Genomic DNA, 22,903 nt, shown 5'->3' with positions numbered 1-22,903 from the left:
CTACACCTTCTCATGGTGTCATGGTGTGGGGAATGTTTTCTTGGCACACTTTGGGCCCGTTAATACCAATCAATCATCTCTTGAATGCCACAGCCTATTTGAGTATTGTTGCTGACCATGTGCATCCCTTCATGGCCACAATTTAGCCATCTTTTAATTGCTACTTCCAGCATGATAATGCACCGTGTCACAAAGCAAATGGGGTCTCAAACTGGTTTTATGAACATGACAATGAGTTCAGTGTTCTTCAGTGGCCTTCCCAGTCACCGGATCTGAATCCAATAGAACACCTTTGGGATGTGGTAGAACGGGAGATTCACAGCTTGAAAGTGCCCCTGAAAAATCTGCAGAAATTGCGTGATGCAATCATGTCATCATGGACCAGAATCTCAAAGGAATGTTTCCAACATCTTGTGGAATCAATGCCACGAAGAATTGAGGCTGTTTTGAGAGCAAAGGGAGGCCCTACCCAGTATTAGCATAGTGGTCCTAATGAAGTGCTCAGTGAGTGTATATCCCCATAGAATTGATGTGTGAGTGTGCATGCATGCAACCTGTGTGTGTATAGATGGCGGGACACACCTGTTCGCTGAATTGCTCCTGGGAGAGACAGTCAGTCATGTTGACACAGCCCAGAAGGCAGCCAGTGGGGAAGTCTTTAGGAAACTTGGGATCTGAAGAGATAGAAGGGCAGTCAATGAGCCATGCAGATCATATGGAATCAGTCAAAATGAACACTACATAACCAACTCAGCTTACAGCTCAATTCCAACTCTACAACTCTAGATAAAACATCCTCATGTTACTGTTTGTGTGTGTGTGTGTGTGTGTGTGTGTGTGTGTACCTCGCTTGTAGATCTGGCGATACATGCTCTCCACCTGAGTGACCTCCTCAGGAGTGGGTCTCTTGGCTGCAGCAGCAATCCACAGACGACCCCGGTGGGACGTGTACCAGGAACGCCCTTCCACCCTATGTACACACGCGCAAACACACACACATATAAAATAGCCCTATATCATGTAGCTCTTGATGCCTTTGTCCTACAGCAAGGCTTGTGGCTCGTTTGTGCTATAGTATGTACTTTCTAATGCAGCCTTGGACCAATAATAATAATAATAACACTAATAATAATAAGGCTGTCTGTTCGTTGTGTGTTCCATACCTCTTGATGCCTTTGACCAGCAGTGAGGCCCACGGTTGGTGCATACTGAGGCACCACCCCCCATCTGCCATCTCCTGCAGCTCTCTGTCCTGCAGGCGGAGCCTGGAACGTTCCGGCCCTGCCCGGTCCTTCTCAGCGACAACGCCTTTATCCTGCCTCCTCCGGAAGCTCTCACCCCCTCCCACATCCACCCACTAGAGAGAGAGAGAGAGAGAGAGAGAGAGAGAGAGAGAGAGAGAGAGAGAGAGAGAGAGAGAAGCATGTGGTCAGTATGGATGGAAAGAGATACAAGGCCAATACAACCATACACAGCAGGGAAACATACTACTGGATTATGCAGGGAAACAAACACACTGCCAACAGACAGACATGACGCACAAAAATACCAAGCACGGTTGGGGTGAATTCCTTTTCAATACCATCAATTCAGGGAGTGTTTTAAAACTCAATTCCGAAAGCGTTTTCTTTTCAGCACTCACAGTTGAGTTGCTGACTATTGGAACATACAGTGTGCCCAGACACTCAATGAATTGAAAAGCCATTGAAAATGATTGCCCTTTTTTCCCCAATTACCGAATTCGCCCCAACCCTGACACCAACACACACTTTTAACCATGAGCAAATACCTCATCATTTCTATGAGCAGTAGAATGACATAAACTGCAATAAATTGTAAGCTTGTAATATAATATATTGTATCATATCGGGTCACCAGACCCATGTGGCAGGTAGATACCCACCTCCGGTGCAGCCTGCACGATGTTGGGGTTCACCAACTCTCTGAGCGGCTGGCTCCCTGGTCCCTCTGAACGCTGTGGAGACTTGACCTGTGAGCCAGTCTTAAGGGCCTTCACTGACTCGTCAAACCTGAGAAGGTAATTATTTAACATTGTTGAAAGCCTGTGCTATCACAGGACTATTTACATGCAATGGCATTTAAAAAAAAAAATAATTGTAACTTTAAACAACATTTTTGGACACAATAACAGTCTTAGTTTTTGTGAGTCCACCAAATTAAGAATGGATCAAATTAAACCCTGAGTGGTTAGGAGTGAATACAAAAAAATAAAGTATTCCTTCCTTCAAGTGAATAGGGGTTAAAGGTTAGAGTTCGGGGCTAGGGGACCGTAGGGGTTGGAAGTTCCTTACTTGTTGTAGTACTGGTTGAGGTTATCTCCCTCCTCAAGCACCTGTCTGCCGGCAAAGTCCAAGGTGATCTTCCGGTCTTTCCTGGAGGCGTGGCGAAGCTCACGTAGCTCCTCCTCCTTCTTGCGAACGTTCTCGCGCTCGCTGGGCGACAGCCACTGGTTGGAGTCGGTGGCAAAATAGTCTGACTCATCGTCTAGAACCTGTGTTCGCCTTGTACTGTTGGTTTGATAAGAGCCCTGTGATGTCATTCCTGTCAGTGTTCATTAAGCTTGTATGGTTATTGACCCTGGATTAGTGCATGTCTGCATAAATCCATCAATCCTCGTTATGGTTTTGCTAAGAGAGTTTTGAACAGGATATGACGTTATCTGGATGGTACGTTACCTGTTCTTGTCGTATTCCAGCAGTTTATCCTTGTGTTGAAGAGCCTTTTCCAGCCCTGCCTTCATCTTGGCCTCCTGGTGGGGAAGATAGTCCCTGTCCTCTGTCACACAGACACACAGACAGACAGACACAGACAGACACAATTTCAAGACAAATGTAACTTCTTTTTCATGTGCTATTTACACATTAGATATATCCAATACATTGTGCTTCTCACCACCCATTAGTTTCTTGCGCAGTTTCTGACTTTTGTTGGAGTCCCGCTGCAGTATCTCTTGCTCCTCTCTGGTGCATACCTGGGAAATCATGAAGAAGACAGTGTCAAAACCTCAAATGTCAGGGTTATACATAACATTGGTATAGAAACACATTTGTGACATGCTATGGGAAGAACTTAAAGTCGGACTGAAATGGAAATCACTAGTTGACCCTCACAGTAATGCCCCAACTCTTTTTTCTTTGTAATTCTTGTCTTTCAAAGGGTACATTTTATATCTAAGTTGACTACAAAATAATGACACTCAGATTTTGTTGCTTCCATGAGCACCACCTTGTTTTGTATTTTACAGCATATGTAAAATAGCTTTCGTTCAATTTCTGAGCTGAGGAAAATCTATAAATTAATAAAATCTGATTTGACTAACTTTACCTTAAAATAAACGTTGACCCTTGAGTTTGTGCTATGTTGTTGTCACTCTAATGTAATTTCCGTCTGACTTTAAAAGGAAAACATACATGAACATGGGCATTAAGCTAGACCTTTGGACTCCAACACAACAGAAATATTTTCTTTCTCACCAGGTTTCCACAGAAGAGGCAGGGCCCTGACCCCTCCTGCTCACAGGCAATGCGTCCACAGTTCATACAGTTGTTGATGAGGTTGTGTTTCTGGGCCAGACAATCGCAGGAGTAGCGTCCAGGCAGCAGGATACCCAGCCTGTCCTGGCCCTCTTTGTTATAAAGGTTCACAAACTTATTCTTCTTCTTCTGACTTGAGGTGTTAACACTCTCCTGGGCCTGAAAGAGAAAGGAGTGTAAAACTGAATGGTAGAATGATGCTTTCCATTCCAGTTTAGTATGACCTGAATAAGAGTTGAAATCCTTCCACTTCAATTGGACATCAAATAGAATAGCTTTTTATATTTCCCAGGTTGAATTTCTAGACAAGACATTTTACATTAACCAAATATGACAACATGCCAAAACAAGCAAGCATACAGACATTGAGACAACTACCATTCATTCCACATCCATACATTTCCATTAAGGTAAGAAGGAAATAAAACAATCCATATGTTATAACTCTGAACTACACTAGTTGGATGAGAGATTGCCCCTCACCTTCATCAAATCAATGGGAGTTTTGACAGCCTCAGGCTCAGGCTCCACCTGGCTAACAGTCATGGCCTCCTGCTTGTTCCTTCCTTTACGCTTGGACTTCTTCTGGGAGTCCTTAGATTGGTCTTGAGCATCTGAAAACGTATAGACACGATTAAACTTCCCTCCCAGGGTTTTTTCCTCACAGGGTTTGAAATCTAAACAGTTGATTTTATTATGAAATGGAAGGCAATTGGAAGTGCTACAAAGACCCTCAAAATCCATTGCTCTAATATGTCACATCAGAAAAGATGAGCAATACAGGCAAGAAACCCCAGCCAAGTCCCATGTGAAATCAACATAACTTACTCAAAGATAGAGTATGCCTAAGTGAATAAATTAAACTACCAGCTTCAGAAAGAAGACAAATCTAAATCTAATAAATCTAAATCAGAAAAATAAATTAACTATTAGAATAGTAAGTGAAGTGTCAGGGGCAGCCTGGTGACACAGCCTTACCTGAGATAGAGTCCTTGGTGTGGAACAGGCCAGCACCATCAGGGGTCTGTCTCTGAGTCCTCTGCCACCTGTCCAGGAGTTCATCTATAAACTGCTTTTTCTTCCCATCGGTGCCTTGAAGGAGGTCCCCAACATACTCTGCAATCTCTTCCTCATTGTCAATGGACAAAATATATCTGGTGAGAAAGTGTCAATGACACTTGTATTGATTATCACTGGTACTCTAGTACAATTGGTGGAACTGTCATGGAACAGGAGTTATAGCCATAAGGACCTATAACAACACTTGAGGCTTTTCATGTGTTAGCCTAATTCGTAGCCATACGTGCATGACTAATGAAGATATCTCTTCTTTGTCATACATATGCCCCCCCTACAAATTCATCAGCAGCAAATTCAAAAGTCCACACTCATTCGATACTGTCTCCAATAACTATTAGGGGGATCTATGGTAATAGTTTGGAACAAGAGAGAATTGTGAAAATATAAGCAGTGGTTGTATTTGCTGCAGGTTTTATTGAAAAGTATGGATTTCAACACTCAACTACAACCACGTAATAGCGCAGGACAAACATAGGTAACACGGTAAGCTTAAGTACGGAGTGATTGTGGACTTTTGAAGTTGCTGTTGATGAATTTGTAGGGGGTATATGTATCACTAAGAAGAGATATTAGTCAGGCACGTATGGCTGAATCGTACGTTGCTTGAATCATATAATCGGATCTGTTTATTTTGCTTTTCAAAGCAGGTGACAAGGCGTAATTGATCATCGATTCTATCAGCTTTTCGATGACCATGTGGCCATCTGAACTCATCAACCAAACAACATAAACAGCTATGATCGCTAGCTAGCCTTCTTCTGTCAACATTAGCTACAGCAATGATGACACCAATGTGGCGTGTTTGTGAATAGCTATGCTATTGGGAAAACAACTTGTGCTGCCTGGATGATGACGATGCTGTCGTTCTTTTCTTATTATATTCTATTTCTACGGTTGACGGTACTAGTAGTGCTGTCACCACTATCAACGAGTTAGCTCACCAAATGTCTACTTCTCTCACCAAATGTCTACTTACTGGACTATGTCATCACTGGCCTCCAAGCCAAATACGTGGTGTAGCTGGTCCACACACCAGCGAAGCAAAGCATCCGACATTGTGAAAGGAAACTTTCTATGACGAGACTGATTATGTTACTGCACACACCAGTGTTGTTGTCAGCCGGTGTAATGACAGGACAAATGCTAAAATGGGATGCCTGGGACGACCTGACTGACGTCACCCCTATTCGAAATTGAGATTGAAAACGGTTAAAATTAGGGTTAATATTGGGGTTAGGGTTAAGGTTAGATAAGGGTTTATGGTTAGGGTAATGTTAAGAATAGGGTAAGGGTTTATGGTAGGGTCGTCCCAAGGATCCCATTTAGCATCACCCGACGTGACAGTCGCACACGTTGCAGCGAATACTCCTCTCCCATCGGAAACAGTGTAGGACTGAAAGGGTTCCTCCCGATTTAGACTGAGGAAATGTGTAGACATGTCAAATTACAGTGCTATCATTTCAGAGCATCATTCATTCATTTGACGAAAATGTGAACAATCACATGTCTTTTCGTAGCGGCAAATGTTAGGATTATAGTCACTAGAAGTTTAGGGATACATGTAGGCGTAACGACCGGCCGCTAGAGGTCATGGTGGTACTGACTTTTGTGTCTTTGTGTGTAACGTCTGACCGCAGTTGGCACATCCATTCTCACCTCGAGCCCCTTAAACATCCTTACCACCCATCAAAATGTTAAGTCGAAGGAAATGTGTGAAAATATGCCCACTGTCTTCATAAAATACAATTTTCGAAGTGGGTCATGCGTTACTTCCATAAGTGTTACACAGCGTTCAGCTATCCCAAAATAAAAGTATAAAAGTTATAAACGTTCAAAATCAAAAGTGATGCTTACTGAACAATGACTTCTCCTTGAGATCTCCTTCCTTGTCGTCCCACATAAGGAAATTAAGTTCAAAATAAACCTATGAAGGATACTGATGATTTGATGGATAGGCCTATTGCATTGTACAGTAGTTTATCAGGGCTAAACATTCTCATTGTAAATGATATTTCTTAAGTCACTCCAAATATCCATTTCAAGAACACATATCACAAATCTATGCACACAAACTTTTTAAATTAGAAACATTCAAATCTGCAAATTAAGTATGATGTACAGTTGAAATCCAATTCAAGACGTCATATTTCAGATCTAGAAAAGTACATTTATTTGAGAGGGTCAACAGAACATTAACATACATGTTGTACACGCTGGATAATCGAATGAAAAAGAGAAAATGAAACAACAGCACATGATCCATCTTTTTTTTTTCTGGTGATACATAAAAAGGACATTAATTAGGTGTTATTCATTTTAAAAGTGTACAATAGGTTAAAAAATATGACCCTAACACTAACAGGAGTACAATGTAAATATGGTTGTACAATGCTGATTATAAAGTTGTAAAAACTCAAAATGACTGTTTATTCATGTTGAATGTTAAAGATTAATGTTTTCAAATCACAAAAACTACACACTTTATGTACCAGAAAAAAAGTCCCACAATGACCTTCATAACAAGCATGAACAGAGCCCAACAATATTTCTTTACATCACTTTACAGAGAACATTTACATCACTTTATGAAGCCATATCAAGGCTAACCAGAATAAGCACAATGACAAACACAACTGAACAACACAGATGTTACAGTTGTTTGTGTCATCGTCTTTATTAACTCAGTGGAGCAGAACAACAGTTTGAATGGACATTCTTTTTCCTTTTAACATTGAAGGAGCCTCGTTAATGTATAGGCCTAAAGCTGTACACAACATGGAGTTTTATTCATCTGAGATGGCTGTAACATCTAAGACACATCACTTGTTGAAATAAATTGTGTTACGATCACAGTTTCTATGAGAATCAAACTCCTGATGCAACACAGTGAAATAGATTAACGTGAAAACTTTGTTGTGACTTTATAGTAACAAACAAATGTATAGTACAGACCTTCACGTCACTCATGTTTTGATGATAGAGGCAGATTTACACACCAATTTGGGATAGAGCACACCTGTATATCGTGTGGTTTCAAGAATGTAACCATACGGTTTTAATAACACAGTGTAGTGCATTTTCGGCTTAAAGACAAGAGTGTTGTGAGTCCATTAAGTGAAGAAGTCTTTAGAGATGGCTTCTACGAAGTTAGGCGCTGACATGAGTATACCTATGGTACAGAGGATGGTGAAGAGCGAGAACGCCATGAGACAAAGCCGGTCGATCACTGAGGCGGCAAACTTCCACTCGTTACACACTGACTCCTCCTCGTCTTGGTCGCGGAAGCGCTGAGCGATGTAACGCACTTCATCCAGAATCTTAGCCAGCTCCGGCTCCGCATTGCCTACTGAGGCGGTCTGCCCTGTGGGTAAGAGTGCTTCGTCTTCCCCTCCTGTGCTGCTGCCCATCATGCGACCGCAGAGGACCCCTGAGTCAGGGGAGGTGGCAGCCGTGGAATAGTGCATGCTCTCCAGGCCGCGGAAGCCTATATAGAGCATGTTGCCATTAGCTGCCTGGGGGGCAGACGCACTGGTGTTGAGGTCACTGTTGAGGCTGCCTCGGGGGCGCTTGTTGTGGCAGGCAGAGCGCACGCGGTCCTCGCCAGGGCGCTTCATACGCAGGAACCACGCGCACCAGTTGAGCAGGATCACCCGGGTCTTAGAGAGAAACAACAACAGAACGACTCTGTGGCCACTGTGCAGCATTAGGTGGGTGTACCATACATCGCTAATGGAGTTGATGAGTTCCCCTACTGTACCTTATAAAGCACGTTGAGACCTTCTGAAAAGCACTCTATATAATTGCAATCCGTTACAACCATCATTATAATCCACTCTACATTTTTGAGGTAATCTGTAGGTGACTAACAGAATTCTGAGTTAACCTCTAATAGGATTCCACTGTTGTTCTAGGTAATGGGTTCGGATGAAAAGATACTCACCCACTTTGGCATCTTGCCTCCATCGGGATCGTGGTGGTGGTATTGTAAGACCAGAACCGTCGCTATCACAGAGAGACCCACGATGACCATGGTGGTGGCAAAGTACTGGGCTGCAATCCAGAGGAGGGGAGAAGGGAGTTAGAGTGAGAAATTAGAGAGAGAGAGAGAGAGGAAGAGAGACAGAGAAAGTGAATCTGACCCAGATGGACGGGATAGAGGTGGCAAAATGACAGAGCATCTGACTTCCTCTACTATGCCTGGTCTATCATTTCCTGAATGGGCATCATTTTATCTCTCTGGGAGATTCTAGTCCCCATTCCGATTCACTGTGTTTAAGCCTGAGAAACAACTCTCACAGATGTGTGTGGTACTGTAAATACTGTTATCCTGACTTGGGTAAACTCCCAGAGGTACTGTTTCTCATACAGATTTTCTACCTCTAGTTGTAGCGGTACATAAAAAAAAATTTCAGCCTACAAGTCATATTGCAGTTTGACGTTAGAAATAAACAAGCTTACCAATCAAAGGCACAGAGTCCGAGGTTGCAGGCATAATCTCTGCCACCAGGAGCATGAAGACGGTCAGTGAGAGCAGCACTGTGATCCCTAGAAGGACATTTCAACAGTTGGATTCAACTTATCATTAACATTTAACATTAACATTAACATTAACATATTTGTTGTAGTAAAGAAATACAGTTATTTGGGTGAAAAATATAACTTTTTGAGCTTGTTCACTGACGAGTGGGGGTGGGGGCTGAAATATTAGTGCTATTTTCAAGGCCAGAATTTTTCAGCACACGTGATGTCACTTATTATTCTGTTCTATTCTTGCATTGCATTGTATTGTGCTTCTTTATTATGTGCAAACAACCAGTATTGTCTCCGTCTTATTATGATGCTAATTTCCTTTTTTTCAATTTCATGTTTTTCATACCAAAGTCTGGACCACTGAAGTTTACACAATAACGCCTGATGAATATGAAATAGCTTAATCTAGTATTGTATTTTGTGGCACATCATACTGGACTACTGTGTAAAGGCCCGCAGGGTTTGTGTACATAAATGATCACGGTGGGAAGGGAACTACATCAAACACCTGTGGAAAGAGATTTGGATGCGATGCCCCCCTGAAGTTAACTAATGAGTTTGCTGCATGGCCAAGCCCACTGGATCCCAGATTCCAAGACTGGGGATGATTGATCCAAGTGATTAGGAGTCAGCCCCTGGTTGTCTCCACGCAAGCGGACACACCTTTCACTGCTGTAGAACTCCCAGAGTACATATCTATTCCCATTGCCATGGCAACAGCCACTTCCTCTTATTTCAGAGCTAGTTTTCAGCAGAGCCTCAACCTTTTGAAGGGATTTGTGTCACATATATGAGTAGGCCTATCTCAAATGTCACATTAGGGACAATTTTAAATTGGTGGGGCGAGCTTAGTTCAGGCAGGACACTCTAAGTCAGTACTAGCTGTCTGTCAGTTGACAGATACAATACAGATACAGATACAATACAATCACATGTTTGCAACATTGTCGTTACATGTTGATATGGTGGCCTATTTCAGTGGTCAGTCTACGCAGCTCTCTGTAGCCGACAATATTGTTGGTGTCACTGTTGGTTGTTCTATGAGAGTGTCACTATTGTTTTTGTTCCCACCACCACCCCCAGCCGCCACCTGCTTTGTTTCTGTATCTATCGAGGGGTTGATAGATGCATGGGCTCCCAGCCATGTAATATACTTGTATGTATATTAATTTATAACTCCCAGGCAGGGAGCTCTCAATAGAGCGGAACCATCCAGATACACCAAGCCTAATTGTATATCCATTTTTTATTCGATAAATGGTTCAACTAAAGACGTGAATGTTCCTGCCTGAAATAACAATGTAACTAACAGGAAGCAATTTCAACTCAATCGATAAACTATGAGGCAACTTTTTTGTTGAAGCTTTTATGTGTTTATAAACAAGAACATAATATTTAGGGTTGACATAAAAATCTACTTCTCTTAAGTACCGACCATCATAACTTTTATATGTATTTCTCAAGTACAAATACTTAAATGTTTTCAACTGATAAGCTACGGAAAAAAGTATCTAATCAATCTCTATCTCATCTATCTTTATCTCATCCACCCAGACAGAGCATCAGCTAAAGTTAGATAATAAATGGATCAACAACTATGAGCAATGAACAACAAAGACGCATTACTCAATCGATTCGTTTTCAGATTTAATTAGAGCACATCTCCATAAATAAAAGAAGTGTTGCATAACGTATAAATAAGATTTAAACTGAGAAGACGGCTGGCGTATTTAATTTCCGATAGGTATTGATTGTAAGAGCTGAGGCTTGACCAATGACTCACTCTCTGGGACAGAATGTTGACAGGTGTGAGTGCACTTTCAGGGACCATTAAGACTTCTGCAAAGCCCAGATATTCCTTCCTATATTTCAAATGATCACCACTCCCTGGCTCTTTACAATTCATTTGCACATGGTAGTTTCCTCTAAAGGAATTGAAGCTTGAAATGAATGCATTTATGAAATACATTTTCCTATATACATTGATCACTTCTTGACAGCTATATGATGAGCATCTGTGGTTGTTAAGTTCTCATCGGAGGAGAAGATAATGATTCATAGACTTCATGGTCATGCTTAAAAAAAACATTTGATTAATAAATCCTTCATGATGCATGCCATATGTGATTCTTCCCTAAATACGAGTATTAGTAATAATTCATGCATTACAGTAAAATATACTTTAGTGGTTTTGACTTTGACTGACTGTATCAAACACATTTTCTGTTTGTTGTAGCTCTTTGGTTGTCTGTTTGGAGTTCGCATGCACGGACACACACACACACACACACACACACACACACACACACACACACACACACACGCACACACGCACACACACACACTGCACATCTGGCTCTTTAGAACTGCACTGTTAAAACCGGAAACCAGCTGCATGCAGCACCCTAATCTTTTGAACAAGACTCCTCTGTATAAATCGTCCCTCTGCATGCTCTCGGTTCGCCAAAATGAGAATTCCCACAATTTATACAGGCTGAAGTCAGCAGAGGCAGTCAGCCAGACTGAAATATGACTCTCAATGGGCTCCTCTCAGTCTTAAATTATAAGTCAAAGTCTCCCTGCATAAACTAAACTGAGGACTAAAACCTGAGTTTGCAGAGATGCTTATGAACTCGCCTGAAATGCTGCAGATGCTACTCATGAATATATTTTCCAGTGGCTGCTTTTCTTACTATAGGCATAAATACCATGAAAGAATAAGTAAAAAAATGGCCATTTCAAACAAGATCACATCAGAAACACCCAGGCACAGCTTTAGATTGAGCACAGCCTGGCGTGGATTGAGCTCACCGAGTGAGATCTTCTCCCCGGAGTCAGCAGGCAGCAGGAAGACCAGGAGGGCCAGGGTGGAGATGAGCACACAGGGGATGAGCAGGTTCAGGCCGTAGTACAGAGTGCGCCGACGCATCACCACCGTGAAGGTCACGTCAGGGTAGGGCTCCTCACAGCAGTCGTAGAAGCGCTCGTTCCTCCGTCCGGGGACCTCTGTGTAACACACACACGTACACACACACACACAGACACACACATGCATACACGCATGTACACACGCACGCACACAGACAGACACAGACACAGACACACACACACATACACGCATGTACACACGCACGCACGCACACAGACAGACACAGACACAGACACAGACACAGACACATAGACACACACACACAGGTTATTTACAGTCCCCTAATTACCCAATACTCAAACAGAGCAGCTCTATTTCCTTCTTTCAAACTTCAATAATAACAGATTTAAAATCTGCTAATAATTTGCTTGGGTATAACCTTCAAGATACAGTACAGTTGTCATTAACAACATGACATTATCCATTGCATGGGGGATCAAAGGATGTTTATTTTATAGGAGTATAGATCTTTTGTGAGATTGGACTCCACAACACTACTGACATCCTGACTAATGGACTGTATTCGCACATCATATGGTGCTTACTGAATTTAATTAAGCACTTTGCTGGCTGGCTTCTCTGCTTGGAAAATATTTTTCTTGCATGCTGGTGTCTTATTTAAATACAGTAGTTCAGCATGCACCTATCTACCCTTCAAGATAAATGACACTATAAACTGAAATGATGAAAACATGAACATACAGTACTGATTGGGGTAAAACTGTCCTGTTAAACGCAGAGGGGCTACTTACCAGGGCAGCCTTGGCAGACTTGAATTCTGTAAATGTTGATGGTGTAATTAGTAAGTTGTCCTATTCTATATGAAGACGAGGACTGTAACCTTTCTGCAGTCTGAACTGTACTGCTCATACTGAACTCTACTCTCTAATCTCTTACCTACGAGATCCCACTCTCCATTGGCAATGTACCCAGTGATGTCAGCCTCAACCATTTGAAGATCCAGAGACCAGCCTCCGTAGGTCCAGGAGCCAAACTTGAGGTCACAGCGCTGGACATCAAAGGGGAACCAGCGAACATCAATGTAGCAGGTGCTCTTGAAGATGCCTGTGTGGAAGAACATGAAAGAGAACGAACTGAGGGGGAAGGTGTTGTAGATTAAGAAAAGCAGTATGACACTCAAGCCATGAAAGGACAGGGTTGGAGGGGTTGGGGGAGGGCAGGGGGAGAGGGGGGGGGTGAGAGAGATAAGGAAATGTAAAAAAAAAAGAGTCTGACGAAAGAGAAACAGAGTGAAACACAGAGAAGACGAGGAAGACAGACATTGTGATATGATATGAAGTCAGAGCCCTATCCATCCCCCCCCAAAAATAATAATAATCCAATCAGACAATCAGATTTGAGAGAACACAGTTATCATTTAGAAGAAAGACATGCACAGAAATAATCTTCAACAACATTAAACAAAGATATGACAGGATGGAAAAAGAACTCTCTCGTGGGACACAAAGGCAATAAAAGAGAAGGCAGAGGAAAATGGATGGAGAGAGAGGGAAATAGATAGAGGGACAGCAATTTACAGGCAATAGAGAGCCCTGTCAGCAAAGACAAATGCTTAAAAAATCAATTTGGTTTGGATCTGCCTAAGTTTCTGTTTGTCTCCACTGATACGACCCAACCATTCCAGACTTTGACTGATGACTTGGTTGAGCTGTGAAGCACTTACTGAAATTGTCTCATTGTTTGAGCCTTGACTAAAATGGAGCTTCGTACCAGTGGGTTGTGGGATTCAATGACAGTTAATTTCAAGTTCATGAAGCAATTTGTCAATGCGATGTACTCTCGTACTGATTAAAGGATGCTGAGGTAGTGCGACCCAGTGATGTATTTCTGCACAGTAAGGGAAAAGCCAGAGTGGAGTTTGCCAATGAATACAGTAATCACCTCATGTGGCAGAGAGTTCTGTGTGTGTGTGTGTGTGTGTGTGTGTGTGTGTGTGTGTGTGTGTGTGTCTGTGTGTGTGTGTCTGTGTGTGTGTGTGTGTGTGTGTGTGTGTGTGTGTGTGTGTGTGTGTGTGTGTGTGTGTGTGTGTGTGTGTGCATGGGTTGATTAGTCAGTATCATGGATCTTATAAGCCTCCAATACTTGACAGGGTGAGCGAGGGCTAGGTCAGGAAGGCACTTTACTCAAAGAGGTCTATGCATCAACAAAATAGAGCCTCAATCTTCTGCAAGGTGTTTTTCCAAATGACCTGAACCAAGATTAAGAAACTCAGCCACTCAACAGCTACAGATGATTGAATTCAAAGTCAACTGTATCAATAGTGCATTTAAAGAACAGGGTACAACACAGTTCACATATTTAAAATGAAGCAATGAAAAGGATATCACATTCAGCATAAAATAGATACAATGAAAATACTATATAAAAAATTGAGAAGAGGAGAAGAGAAGAGAAGAGAAGAGAAGAAAAGAGAAGGGAGTGTCTGATTCCCTTACAAGCCTTATGTAAAACGTTCCACGTTTTGACCAAAACAGCGCTCTTCACTGAACATTCTTTATCATGTGATCTAATTTCTTGGTCGCTACCAATTTATCATGGATCGCTATCAATTTTAAGCGTAAATCTACATACAGAACTGGACCTTTAACGATTTTAAAAAAAGATTACATTTTGGATTGCTGGTTTCCAAATCCAGTGTCAACTTCCTCCATCTGGGACACTCGTAGTGAAAAAACATATCAAAGGCTATAGAGACGTTGGTACATGCTACACTTACCTGGAGGCAGGTAGGAGCAGGATCCAGAGGAGTTGACCAACACATTTGTGTGAAAGGTAGCATCAAACCTCTCATCAGCACTATAGAGAGCATTGGTCTACATTAGTGTAAAGTACACAATAATGTTATGACTGTGTTGAATTTGAACTCATGCTTTTGTGAAATACACAACAAACCACTGTGCAGCAAGCCCTATAAATCATTGCTATAGCACCATGTACAAGTAGCCACAAAGGATTACATGGCAGTAGCACAGCAGAAGCCAAGTGTGTGTGTGTGTGTGTGTGTGTGTGTGTGTGTGTGTGTGTGTGTGTGTGTGTGTGTGCGTGTGTGTGTGTGTGTGTGTGTGTGTGTGTGTGTGTGTGTGTGTGTGTGCGTGTGTGTGTGTGTGTGTGTGTGTCTGTGTGCATTTGTGAGTTGACGCTCTAACAGAAAAACAGCCACTGCGGTGTGTGCAGTGTAATCAAGTCTGAAACACAGGTTTTGTTCAATGGGACAGAGACAAACAAGGCTGAGAACATCATTGGGTGATGCAGGAGCCCCTCTGTCGGAGAGTCCATTCCACAAGAGATCTGTATGCTTCTTGTTCCTTTTTCGACAAACATTTCAAATATTCATATAATTGTACAATATGTGGTATATCTAATTTTCATTTTGTCCTCTACAAGTGCTTCTTTAAGTTACATTATTGAAGCAATAACACACATGAGAGGGTGTGCTATATCATGGTTTATGGTAGCTGAGTGCCAACGATATACAGTACACACCACGATATACAGCAGCACACCCTCAAGTGTGTTACTGCTTTTGTACCACAACAATTTTACACCGACAGCAACAATTATGACACTAAGCATGAGTCCTGGAGCTTCTTTTCGTGATAGATTGTATTTGTTTCTGCCTTCCACCTAGAGAAATAGTTCCTAAAACTACCTCCGTCGTCAGGGACACAGGTTTGTTGCTAGGTGAAATATGACTGGCATGGCAATGAAAGCCAGCTACTGAACTGGCATGTTAGCTAGCTAGCTGCATTCGTAACATTAGTGCTAGTACTAATTGCTGGATATGGGTCAGCATGTCAGTTTGACTGCTTCACTTGTTTTGAGGATTATATTATTAGCATTATTAGCAGCAATGTGACAAGAGTCTCAGTGCACCTGCGACTCAAAATTGGGAACATTCTAACCATCAAATGGGTTTGCTGGTGCAATTCACAAATCCTGAATCATGCTCATGTAACAAGCAAAGTAAAATCATCAATCTTTATTTAGTGAAGTGCATTTTGTGAGATAAGCCTGGGAAACCTGGGAATTCTTCTTGTCACATTGTACACAGTGATCATTCAAATAGACAGTGAAGAGATTGTTTAGTGTTATTTGAGCAGGGCTGAAATGCACCTTCAATCAGATTATGCCAATCAGAGGCACTGTATCTAACCGTTGTATAATATGTAATCAAAGCATGCCTCATAATACTAGCAATATTTTTAAGCAAATACTTGTACAACAAATGCTGTGATATGTGGATTCATCTCTATTTTAGACCAATTGTTTCAAGTGGACTATCCCTTTAATAATGCTTACCTATTATACAGCAGAATGTCAGGCTTCCAGATGAGATTATCAGGAAATCTGACATTGCTCACACCAGGGTATTCAGATGTGTTCCACTGCAGGTAGTGATCATTCCAGTACTGAAGAGACAAACATACAGACACATAGAACATTGGTCATATTCTTAACACATCTCCACACACATTTTAAGTGCACTAATTAATGAATTGCTTGGATTTATATAGCGCCTTTCCACCTTAGACAGGTGCTCAAAGGGCTTTACATTAGAGTGATGGCCTCTGTCGTTGGGTGAAACGAATCCGTTTCATAAACAAAGTATCCACCATCCAGGGAGACTAATGTAAACAGCTGTGACGGGGAAACATATACATATGTGGTTATAACTGAGGAAACAAGGAGCCATCACATGAATTTGAGCGTGGTAACATTTCTCCAGCCCCACCCCGCTTTGTTGTTGTTCGAATCCCAGAGTTCACCTTAAAAGGACTAAAGACATCACAGAGAGAGAGCTCTCTGTTAAAATAAATATAACTGTATCTTACGGGAAGGAAAGATCAGATTAAAGATCTGTGTCTTTCAGTAATAAACAAGAGTAGCAAGGAACACATTATCTTACAATATGTATTTTACCAGAAACAGACCACCCAGGCCATCTTGTACTATAGTTTATCTAATTGGAAATTTGTTTATATGATTTCAGAAGATTTCATTTTGTGAATGCTTTTTTCTCTCCCTAACCCACCAGGGGATGGGACCAAAGAGGATGGATAGTCAATAAATGCAGTCTGAGGTATACTGCATTTGTGGATGGAGGTCAAATCCATCTGTTAGGGGGCTGTTGTCTCTTAAAAGTGATTTAAACAGACAAAACAATAATGTATTCCTAACGTATTGCTGAAGCAGGAGGGTAGTGGCATAGAATGGACATTGTGTTATAAAACATCTACAGCACCTCATTGCCCAGTTTCTAGTTCCCAATACAGTATCTCTATCTTAGAACAAACTCACATAGAAACAGACAATAAAAATAAATGTCTTACCAGCTGTAGCCATATGTTGGTTGTCAAAACCTGGTTCTTCTCATCCTGTGATCCAGAGATACAGAGAGAACATGAATGTTAGACTGAAGACAATACAATGTGCTGTAGCTATATCAACTAGAAATTGACATTTTTAGGCTTGCAAGGACTAAATATGGCAATGGATACAGTTTAAAGTTGGATTGGACAGTCAAGCTTAAAGGATGAAAGAGGAGTAGTGTTTTGAGTATGGCCATAGCAACAGTACAGTATGCTCTTCATTGGAACCAATGTTAATTTATGCGACTTTAAAAAGTATTTTAAAAAGTCTAAATAGTATCAAACATCTGAATGCAACTTATTTAAGTGGAGTCAATCATAACATATTTTAAAGTTGAATTGTAGTGCCAGGCCGAAAAGAATTCAGAGATTGGATTTCAGGCAAATGCTGAAGCAAGCCCAACATGATAAGTATGTTGAAGATCAATAGTTAGTTAGTCAATAGTTGGACTTGCTAATTACAATACAATATCAACTGATCCTTAGAGACAGGAGGGTTTTCAAACTCTCTTTTCAGGCAAAAACCTAGCATGTCTAAACTGTAAACAAGTGTACAGTAGACATGAATTGGGGTAAAATGCTGTGTGCTATAGCACTTCAATAATTGCATGTATAATGGCAATACTGAGATATTCAGTTGCAGTCCAACACTTAGTTTGGCAGGTAAAATGGAACCAATGGAATACACCATTTGACCTAACTCTGGTGGACTGGCACTGCGTAGCATTGCATAGCAACTCACCACGTCCATAATCTGCATAAGACTGAAGCTAAAGTTGACCGTGAGGGAGTGGGAGTCGTTGAACACAGGTCTCTCCAGAGGGTTGTAGTTGCTCATCAGGTCCCTGTACAGCCTCCGCTGGGGAGCCCCTTGAAGAGACACTGCACGGGAAAGAAAATAAGAGCATTATAAAATGTAAGGAAATCTACTTTGAAATGGGATGAATCTAACTTGAGGATTGTTGATACTGCACAGATGTGTGATGTGATGTCCCTTTTCTCAGTCAAACCTGGAACATGTTAAGTAGTTGTCAAGCACAGTGAGATATACAAGATACAATATTGTTTTTTTGCATCACAACCAAGGTTCGCATGGTGGAGAGATTCACTGACGTATACAGAAGACAAGACAGACAATACAATATTTTTCGGTTTAATACAACATTGTGTACAATTTTTATTCACATTAAATTATGCATACAAATTGTACTACTCTATTTTGCGTGACGACCTCATTAGAAAAGCAAAAAACATTTAAGAACTAGGCTTACTCATAAATATGACAGTGGCTGACATGTTTGGATACAAAACAAAACTTCAGGCACCTATTTGGGTGAGCAACGAGCCATTAGCCAGTGAAGTGAGATAGTTACCGCGTAGTTACACCCACTAAGCTTTGACATTATGCAAACTAGAAAAAAACAGAACATAAGAATTGGGAATCCCACCAATCCAGTGAGGGCTTGTTTTTTTCCTTCTATGCACTTGGAAGCCTGCACACCGAAAGACACTGTTCCTCTGTGGAGAACTCAGGATTTAGTAGTACTAAATAGTAATCAGTCATTTGTATTGTACAACTGGAACAGTAACACAGTGTATTCAGTCCTCAAAGAAGCCTTTTCCTTCCTTTAAACTCATTCTCTAACATCTTAGGCTGGGGCATGGGAAAAATCAAGGCGAGTCCACTGATTGTTTGTTTGCGACTGTTTCCAACTTCTCTCAAAAGTATCGACAGTATCCAGTCAGCAGATACTTGTGGGCCAGATCTGGGCTTGTTGTAGCACATATGGCTGAGTGCCGGAAATGGCAAGTATTATATTGGCCAAATGTGTCCAAATGTGGGGAACCACCCTGGCTGAGAGTTGGCAATTTGCTGTGGGCCAGCTCTGGTATGAGGAATGTGGCCCTCATAAGTTCCTGTAGCTACTGGGCCATCTTTGGTATGAGTGTGGTTGGGACCTGGGCCATATCCACATGCTAGCCAAAGTCTGGCCTTTTCATGGCAAAGATAAGGCTCAGGAATGTCAGCCAGAGCTGGGCCATTTCTGGCCCGGGGAAGAAAGTTGTACATGGGCCACATCCAAATGCCGGTAGAAAACAGACGCGGGCCAGATCTGGGCCGTCATTTCTCTGCTGACTGCATCTCTCATCAGTTACTCTCCTCTCATACAAGGAGCCTCAGAGCTGAGAGATTAGTTAAAAGCATGTCTTTGTCTCTGCAATCGAATTCCCCTTGGATCACGTCCCGGGGCCCCTGCCTAATCCAATTTCAGTCTGACCACGGATGAGATGACATCATGTTTATTGTGCAAAAGTGTATCTGTAATTCATCAGGGGACATTACTGATATCGAAATACAAAGAAGCTTTCTGATGTCTTGCCCATACCAAGGGAGCTAACAACTATATAGGGGGGTTGAAGCAAGTCCTGTATTTGTTGATTATATTTACCAGACCCCTAATGTCTGTAAGATGCATAAAGGCAGTCCAGGACACACACATTTTCCCCTCTCTCTCCCTCCACCTCCCCATCTCTCTCCCTCGCTACCCATTTTCTCTCTATAATTAACACTAATTTGAGTGCCTCAGCAAACAGTGATGGACAGAGAGTAGATACATTAGCCTTTTCTAAAATGTTAGGAACAAGACTCCTTGCGTCCTCTCCTGGACCTCCATCCTACTGAAAACGCATTGGACACAGCTTTGACACCTGCTTACGAGTGCTGTAGCTATGTTGGTACATGTTGTTTGTACTTTAAACAACATCTACTCACCATTCGGCAGGTTGCTTAGGATTTGAAGCTTCTCTCCATCACTACTCTATCTTGCGAGACAACCTCTTTAAAAAAGCAAAAACATTTAAGAACTAGGCTTATTCATAAATATGACAGTGGCTGACATGTTTGGATGAGCAACGATTTGGGTGAGCAACAAGCCATAGGCCGGTAAAGTGAGATAGCTACTGCATAGTTACACCCACTAAGCCACAGCGTTACATTACCAGCACTAGACCCACTAATGTAGGAGTCGTGTTCCTACACAGCTAACACACAGACAGGAAGGGGGTGGGGGTGGAGGGGTACTGGTACTCAGTAGGTAAAGTCATGACAATTCCTGACAGCTTTGAAAACCAATGCTAAACACTGTCTATATGCCAAACACTGTCCATCACTGTCTGCATACAGTACAGTACAGCACAGCACAGTACAGTACAGAACAGTACAGAACAGCACAGTACAGAACAGTACAGCACAGCACAGTACAGCACAGCACAGTACAGCACAGCACAGCACAGTACAGTACAGAACAGCACAGTACAGAACAGCACGGTACAGTACAGTTATTTCACGCATGTCTACACTTATTGTCTCATTGTTAGTACTACTGATTGTATATTGTGTTTTGTATTTTTATTACTCTTATATTTGATTCCTATGCATGTATTGCACTGTTGAGAGGTAGCTTTCATTTTTATTGTACTGTTTACTGCTGTATCATGTTGTGCTGTATCACTGCTGTGCATACAGTGTGATAAATACACTTCTGATTTGATTTTACAATACACACTGTCCATCACTGTTTACATTCAATAACTGTAACAATGGAGCTCTCTGTGGGAAAGATGACTGTGACAATGAAAGTGAGACATGGTGCTATGTCAATACCAATGGAGAGCCCGTAACAATGGTCAATAGATTGACATTCATTTATCATTTGACTGAATCTCCTCATGGTTATATCTGATGCAAAATGTGAATAAAAATCTAAAATATGTTGAGATGCATATTGCATGATGCATATAATTGTGGAGGTTGGTCACAATATATTTCTGCTTTATTTGTTTGTCAAATTGCTTTTATGCAGATCATATCTACACATCATATGTAATGGGGAGTATGCTTCACAGAGGAAATAACCTGCATGCATGCATGTATTCCATGGCAGTTCTGAGGTAACTGGTCTTAAATGTAAATCATCTTTTATTACTTTTGTGCATTTTACAGCCATCTACAAACTGAGGTTGGTGATCCAAATACGCATGTTGTATCTATTTATAAACTATCTATGCCTGTTGATGCATGAATAGGAAGGGTGTCCAGTCAAAGAAATGTCATATATGTTCATTGTGTAGATAATCCTCTAAGCAAGTCACTGATCAAAACCGCATGTCTGTCTGTCAGAATCTGTTCAAAGGTTATTGGCGTTTATACCCTTGAAGCCAAAATTAGGGTGACTAAATTTGTGGAGTCCCCCAAAAAAGTGGTAAAAAATCTCAAACAATGCAGATGTAAGGTAGATATCGATTTTGCCATGTAGCATTTCATATTAACGCAAACATTATTGTTACTTTTTGAAGATTTCTCACAAAAAACAAGCTTTTATTTTCAAAGCACATTTACATTTAATTCAGCTCGTGTCATTCTAATTTAGCTGTTTGTGACCTGCGGAAACATATTTGAAGACGACCACCACAACATGTAGAATCCTCAAAAGTTGCTGCGAGACAGCGGTACTCTGTCAACAGTGCTTGGTGCTTATTATCGGATGCATGAGGTTACCAAATCCGACTTTGGGGATGATATGTTAGAGAAATATATCACTGAACGATTTACAACACGAAGGATCATACTATTTTGCTAAAATGTATTATTATAACATTATGAAGCGCGTTTTCTCTCACTCTGGGGAGAGTGCGTGAATACCCTAGAATATGTTTAACAAACGGATTTTTGTTAAATGAAAACATGGAATATCATGGTCTACACTGAACATGTAACTGTAGGAACTGTAGTGTATTAGCTGTATGGATTGACATGTCGAAAAGCTACAGGCAATTAACGCATCAACATAACTGCATAAGATAAGACTGAAAGACATGAAAGACTTACCCTTCAATAAGCAGGCGGTGACTGCTATGTATAGGACAATATTACATGCACCCATGGTGAAAGGAACCGTAGCAGTCCAAAATATATTTAATTCATAAAAATATCAGCATGCCACACACCTTTCCTCACATCGATGTAGTTGTCAAGCCACACAATTGTGAGAATGGGGGTAGCAAAGGAGAGGGGACAGCAGCTTCAGATAGTTTCGCAGTCCCGCCTCCTATGTTTTACAAGAAGCCTGGGGAGGTTTTGTGTCAGTATGTGTTCCCTTGTCAGATAGTGTTCCCCCTCTATTCATTGTGGTTTCAAGTGGTGTCTAAGGTACAACTTAATTGATGATGGTTTACGTACATGTCACCATTGCATTCCAAGTGTTTTCATGCATTTTTAAGAACATTTTAACATGATTTATTTAATTCAGAACATTAATTGTTGAGTTGTTATCGCAATTTGTCAATTTAACACCAAAATGAATCAACATGATATACAATTACAGATGCAATCCATTATATGTCACCTGCAAGCATCAGCA

The 22,903-nt window shown here is 41.3% G+C and overlaps 2 protein-coding genes across 2 annotated transcripts in view; both read right to left on the bottom strand.

Moving 5' to 3' along the window:
* Positions 1–5,750, bottom strand: part of trip4 (thyroid hormone receptor interactor 4) — a 41,426-nt gene extending 35,676 nt beyond the window's left edge. The window contains exons 1-11 of the mRNA XM_083680050.1: positions 5,611–5,750; positions 4,533–4,708; positions 4,038–4,168; positions 3,495–3,713; positions 2,914–2,992; positions 2,697–2,796; positions 2,313–2,528; positions 1,904–2,030; positions 1,164–1,357; positions 846–970; positions 583–674 (exon numbers count right to left, since the gene is read on the bottom strand). Coding sequence (XP_083536176.1) covers positions 583–674; positions 846–970; positions 1,164–1,357; positions 1,904–2,030; positions 2,313–2,528; positions 2,697–2,796; positions 2,914–2,992; positions 3,495–3,713; positions 4,038–4,168; positions 4,533–4,708; positions 5,611–5,690 — 1,539 coding nt within the window. The 5' untranslated portion in view covers positions 5,691–5,750. The remainder of the gene's footprint in view (positions 1–582; positions 675–845; positions 971–1,163; positions 1,358–1,903; positions 2,031–2,312; positions 2,529–2,696; positions 2,797–2,913; positions 2,993–3,494; positions 3,714–4,037; positions 4,169–4,532; positions 4,709–5,610) is intronic.
* A 1,064-nt stretch (positions 5,751–6,814) lies between these two features.
* On the bottom strand, positions 6,815–22,495 carry LOC310811632 (neuronal acetylcholine receptor subunit alpha-7-like). The gene is made up of 10 exons (XM_083679860.1): positions 22,372–22,495; positions 18,226–18,365; positions 17,445–17,489; positions 16,414–16,523; positions 14,831–14,910; positions 12,991–13,158; positions 11,976–12,170; positions 9,093–9,179; positions 8,575–8,684; positions 6,815–8,290 (listed from the first exon to the last, which is right to left on the bottom strand). Exons 1-10 carry the CDS (start codon positions 22,424–22,426, stop codon positions 7,745–7,747), a joined length of 1,536 nt encoding a protein of 511 aa, XP_083535986.1. The 5' UTR covers positions 22,427–22,495; the 3' UTR covers positions 6,815–7,744.
* Between the last annotated feature and the right edge of the window lie 408 nt (positions 22,496–22,903).

The sequence above is a fragment of the Argentina silus genome (genome assembly GCF_951799395.1).
Source record: "Argentina silus genome assembly, chromosome: 11".
In the NCBI taxonomy this organism is placed as follows: Eukaryota; Metazoa; Chordata; class Actinopteri; order Argentiniformes; family Argentinidae; genus Argentina; species Argentina silus.
This window is presented reverse-complemented; position numbering and strand designations above follow the sequence as displayed.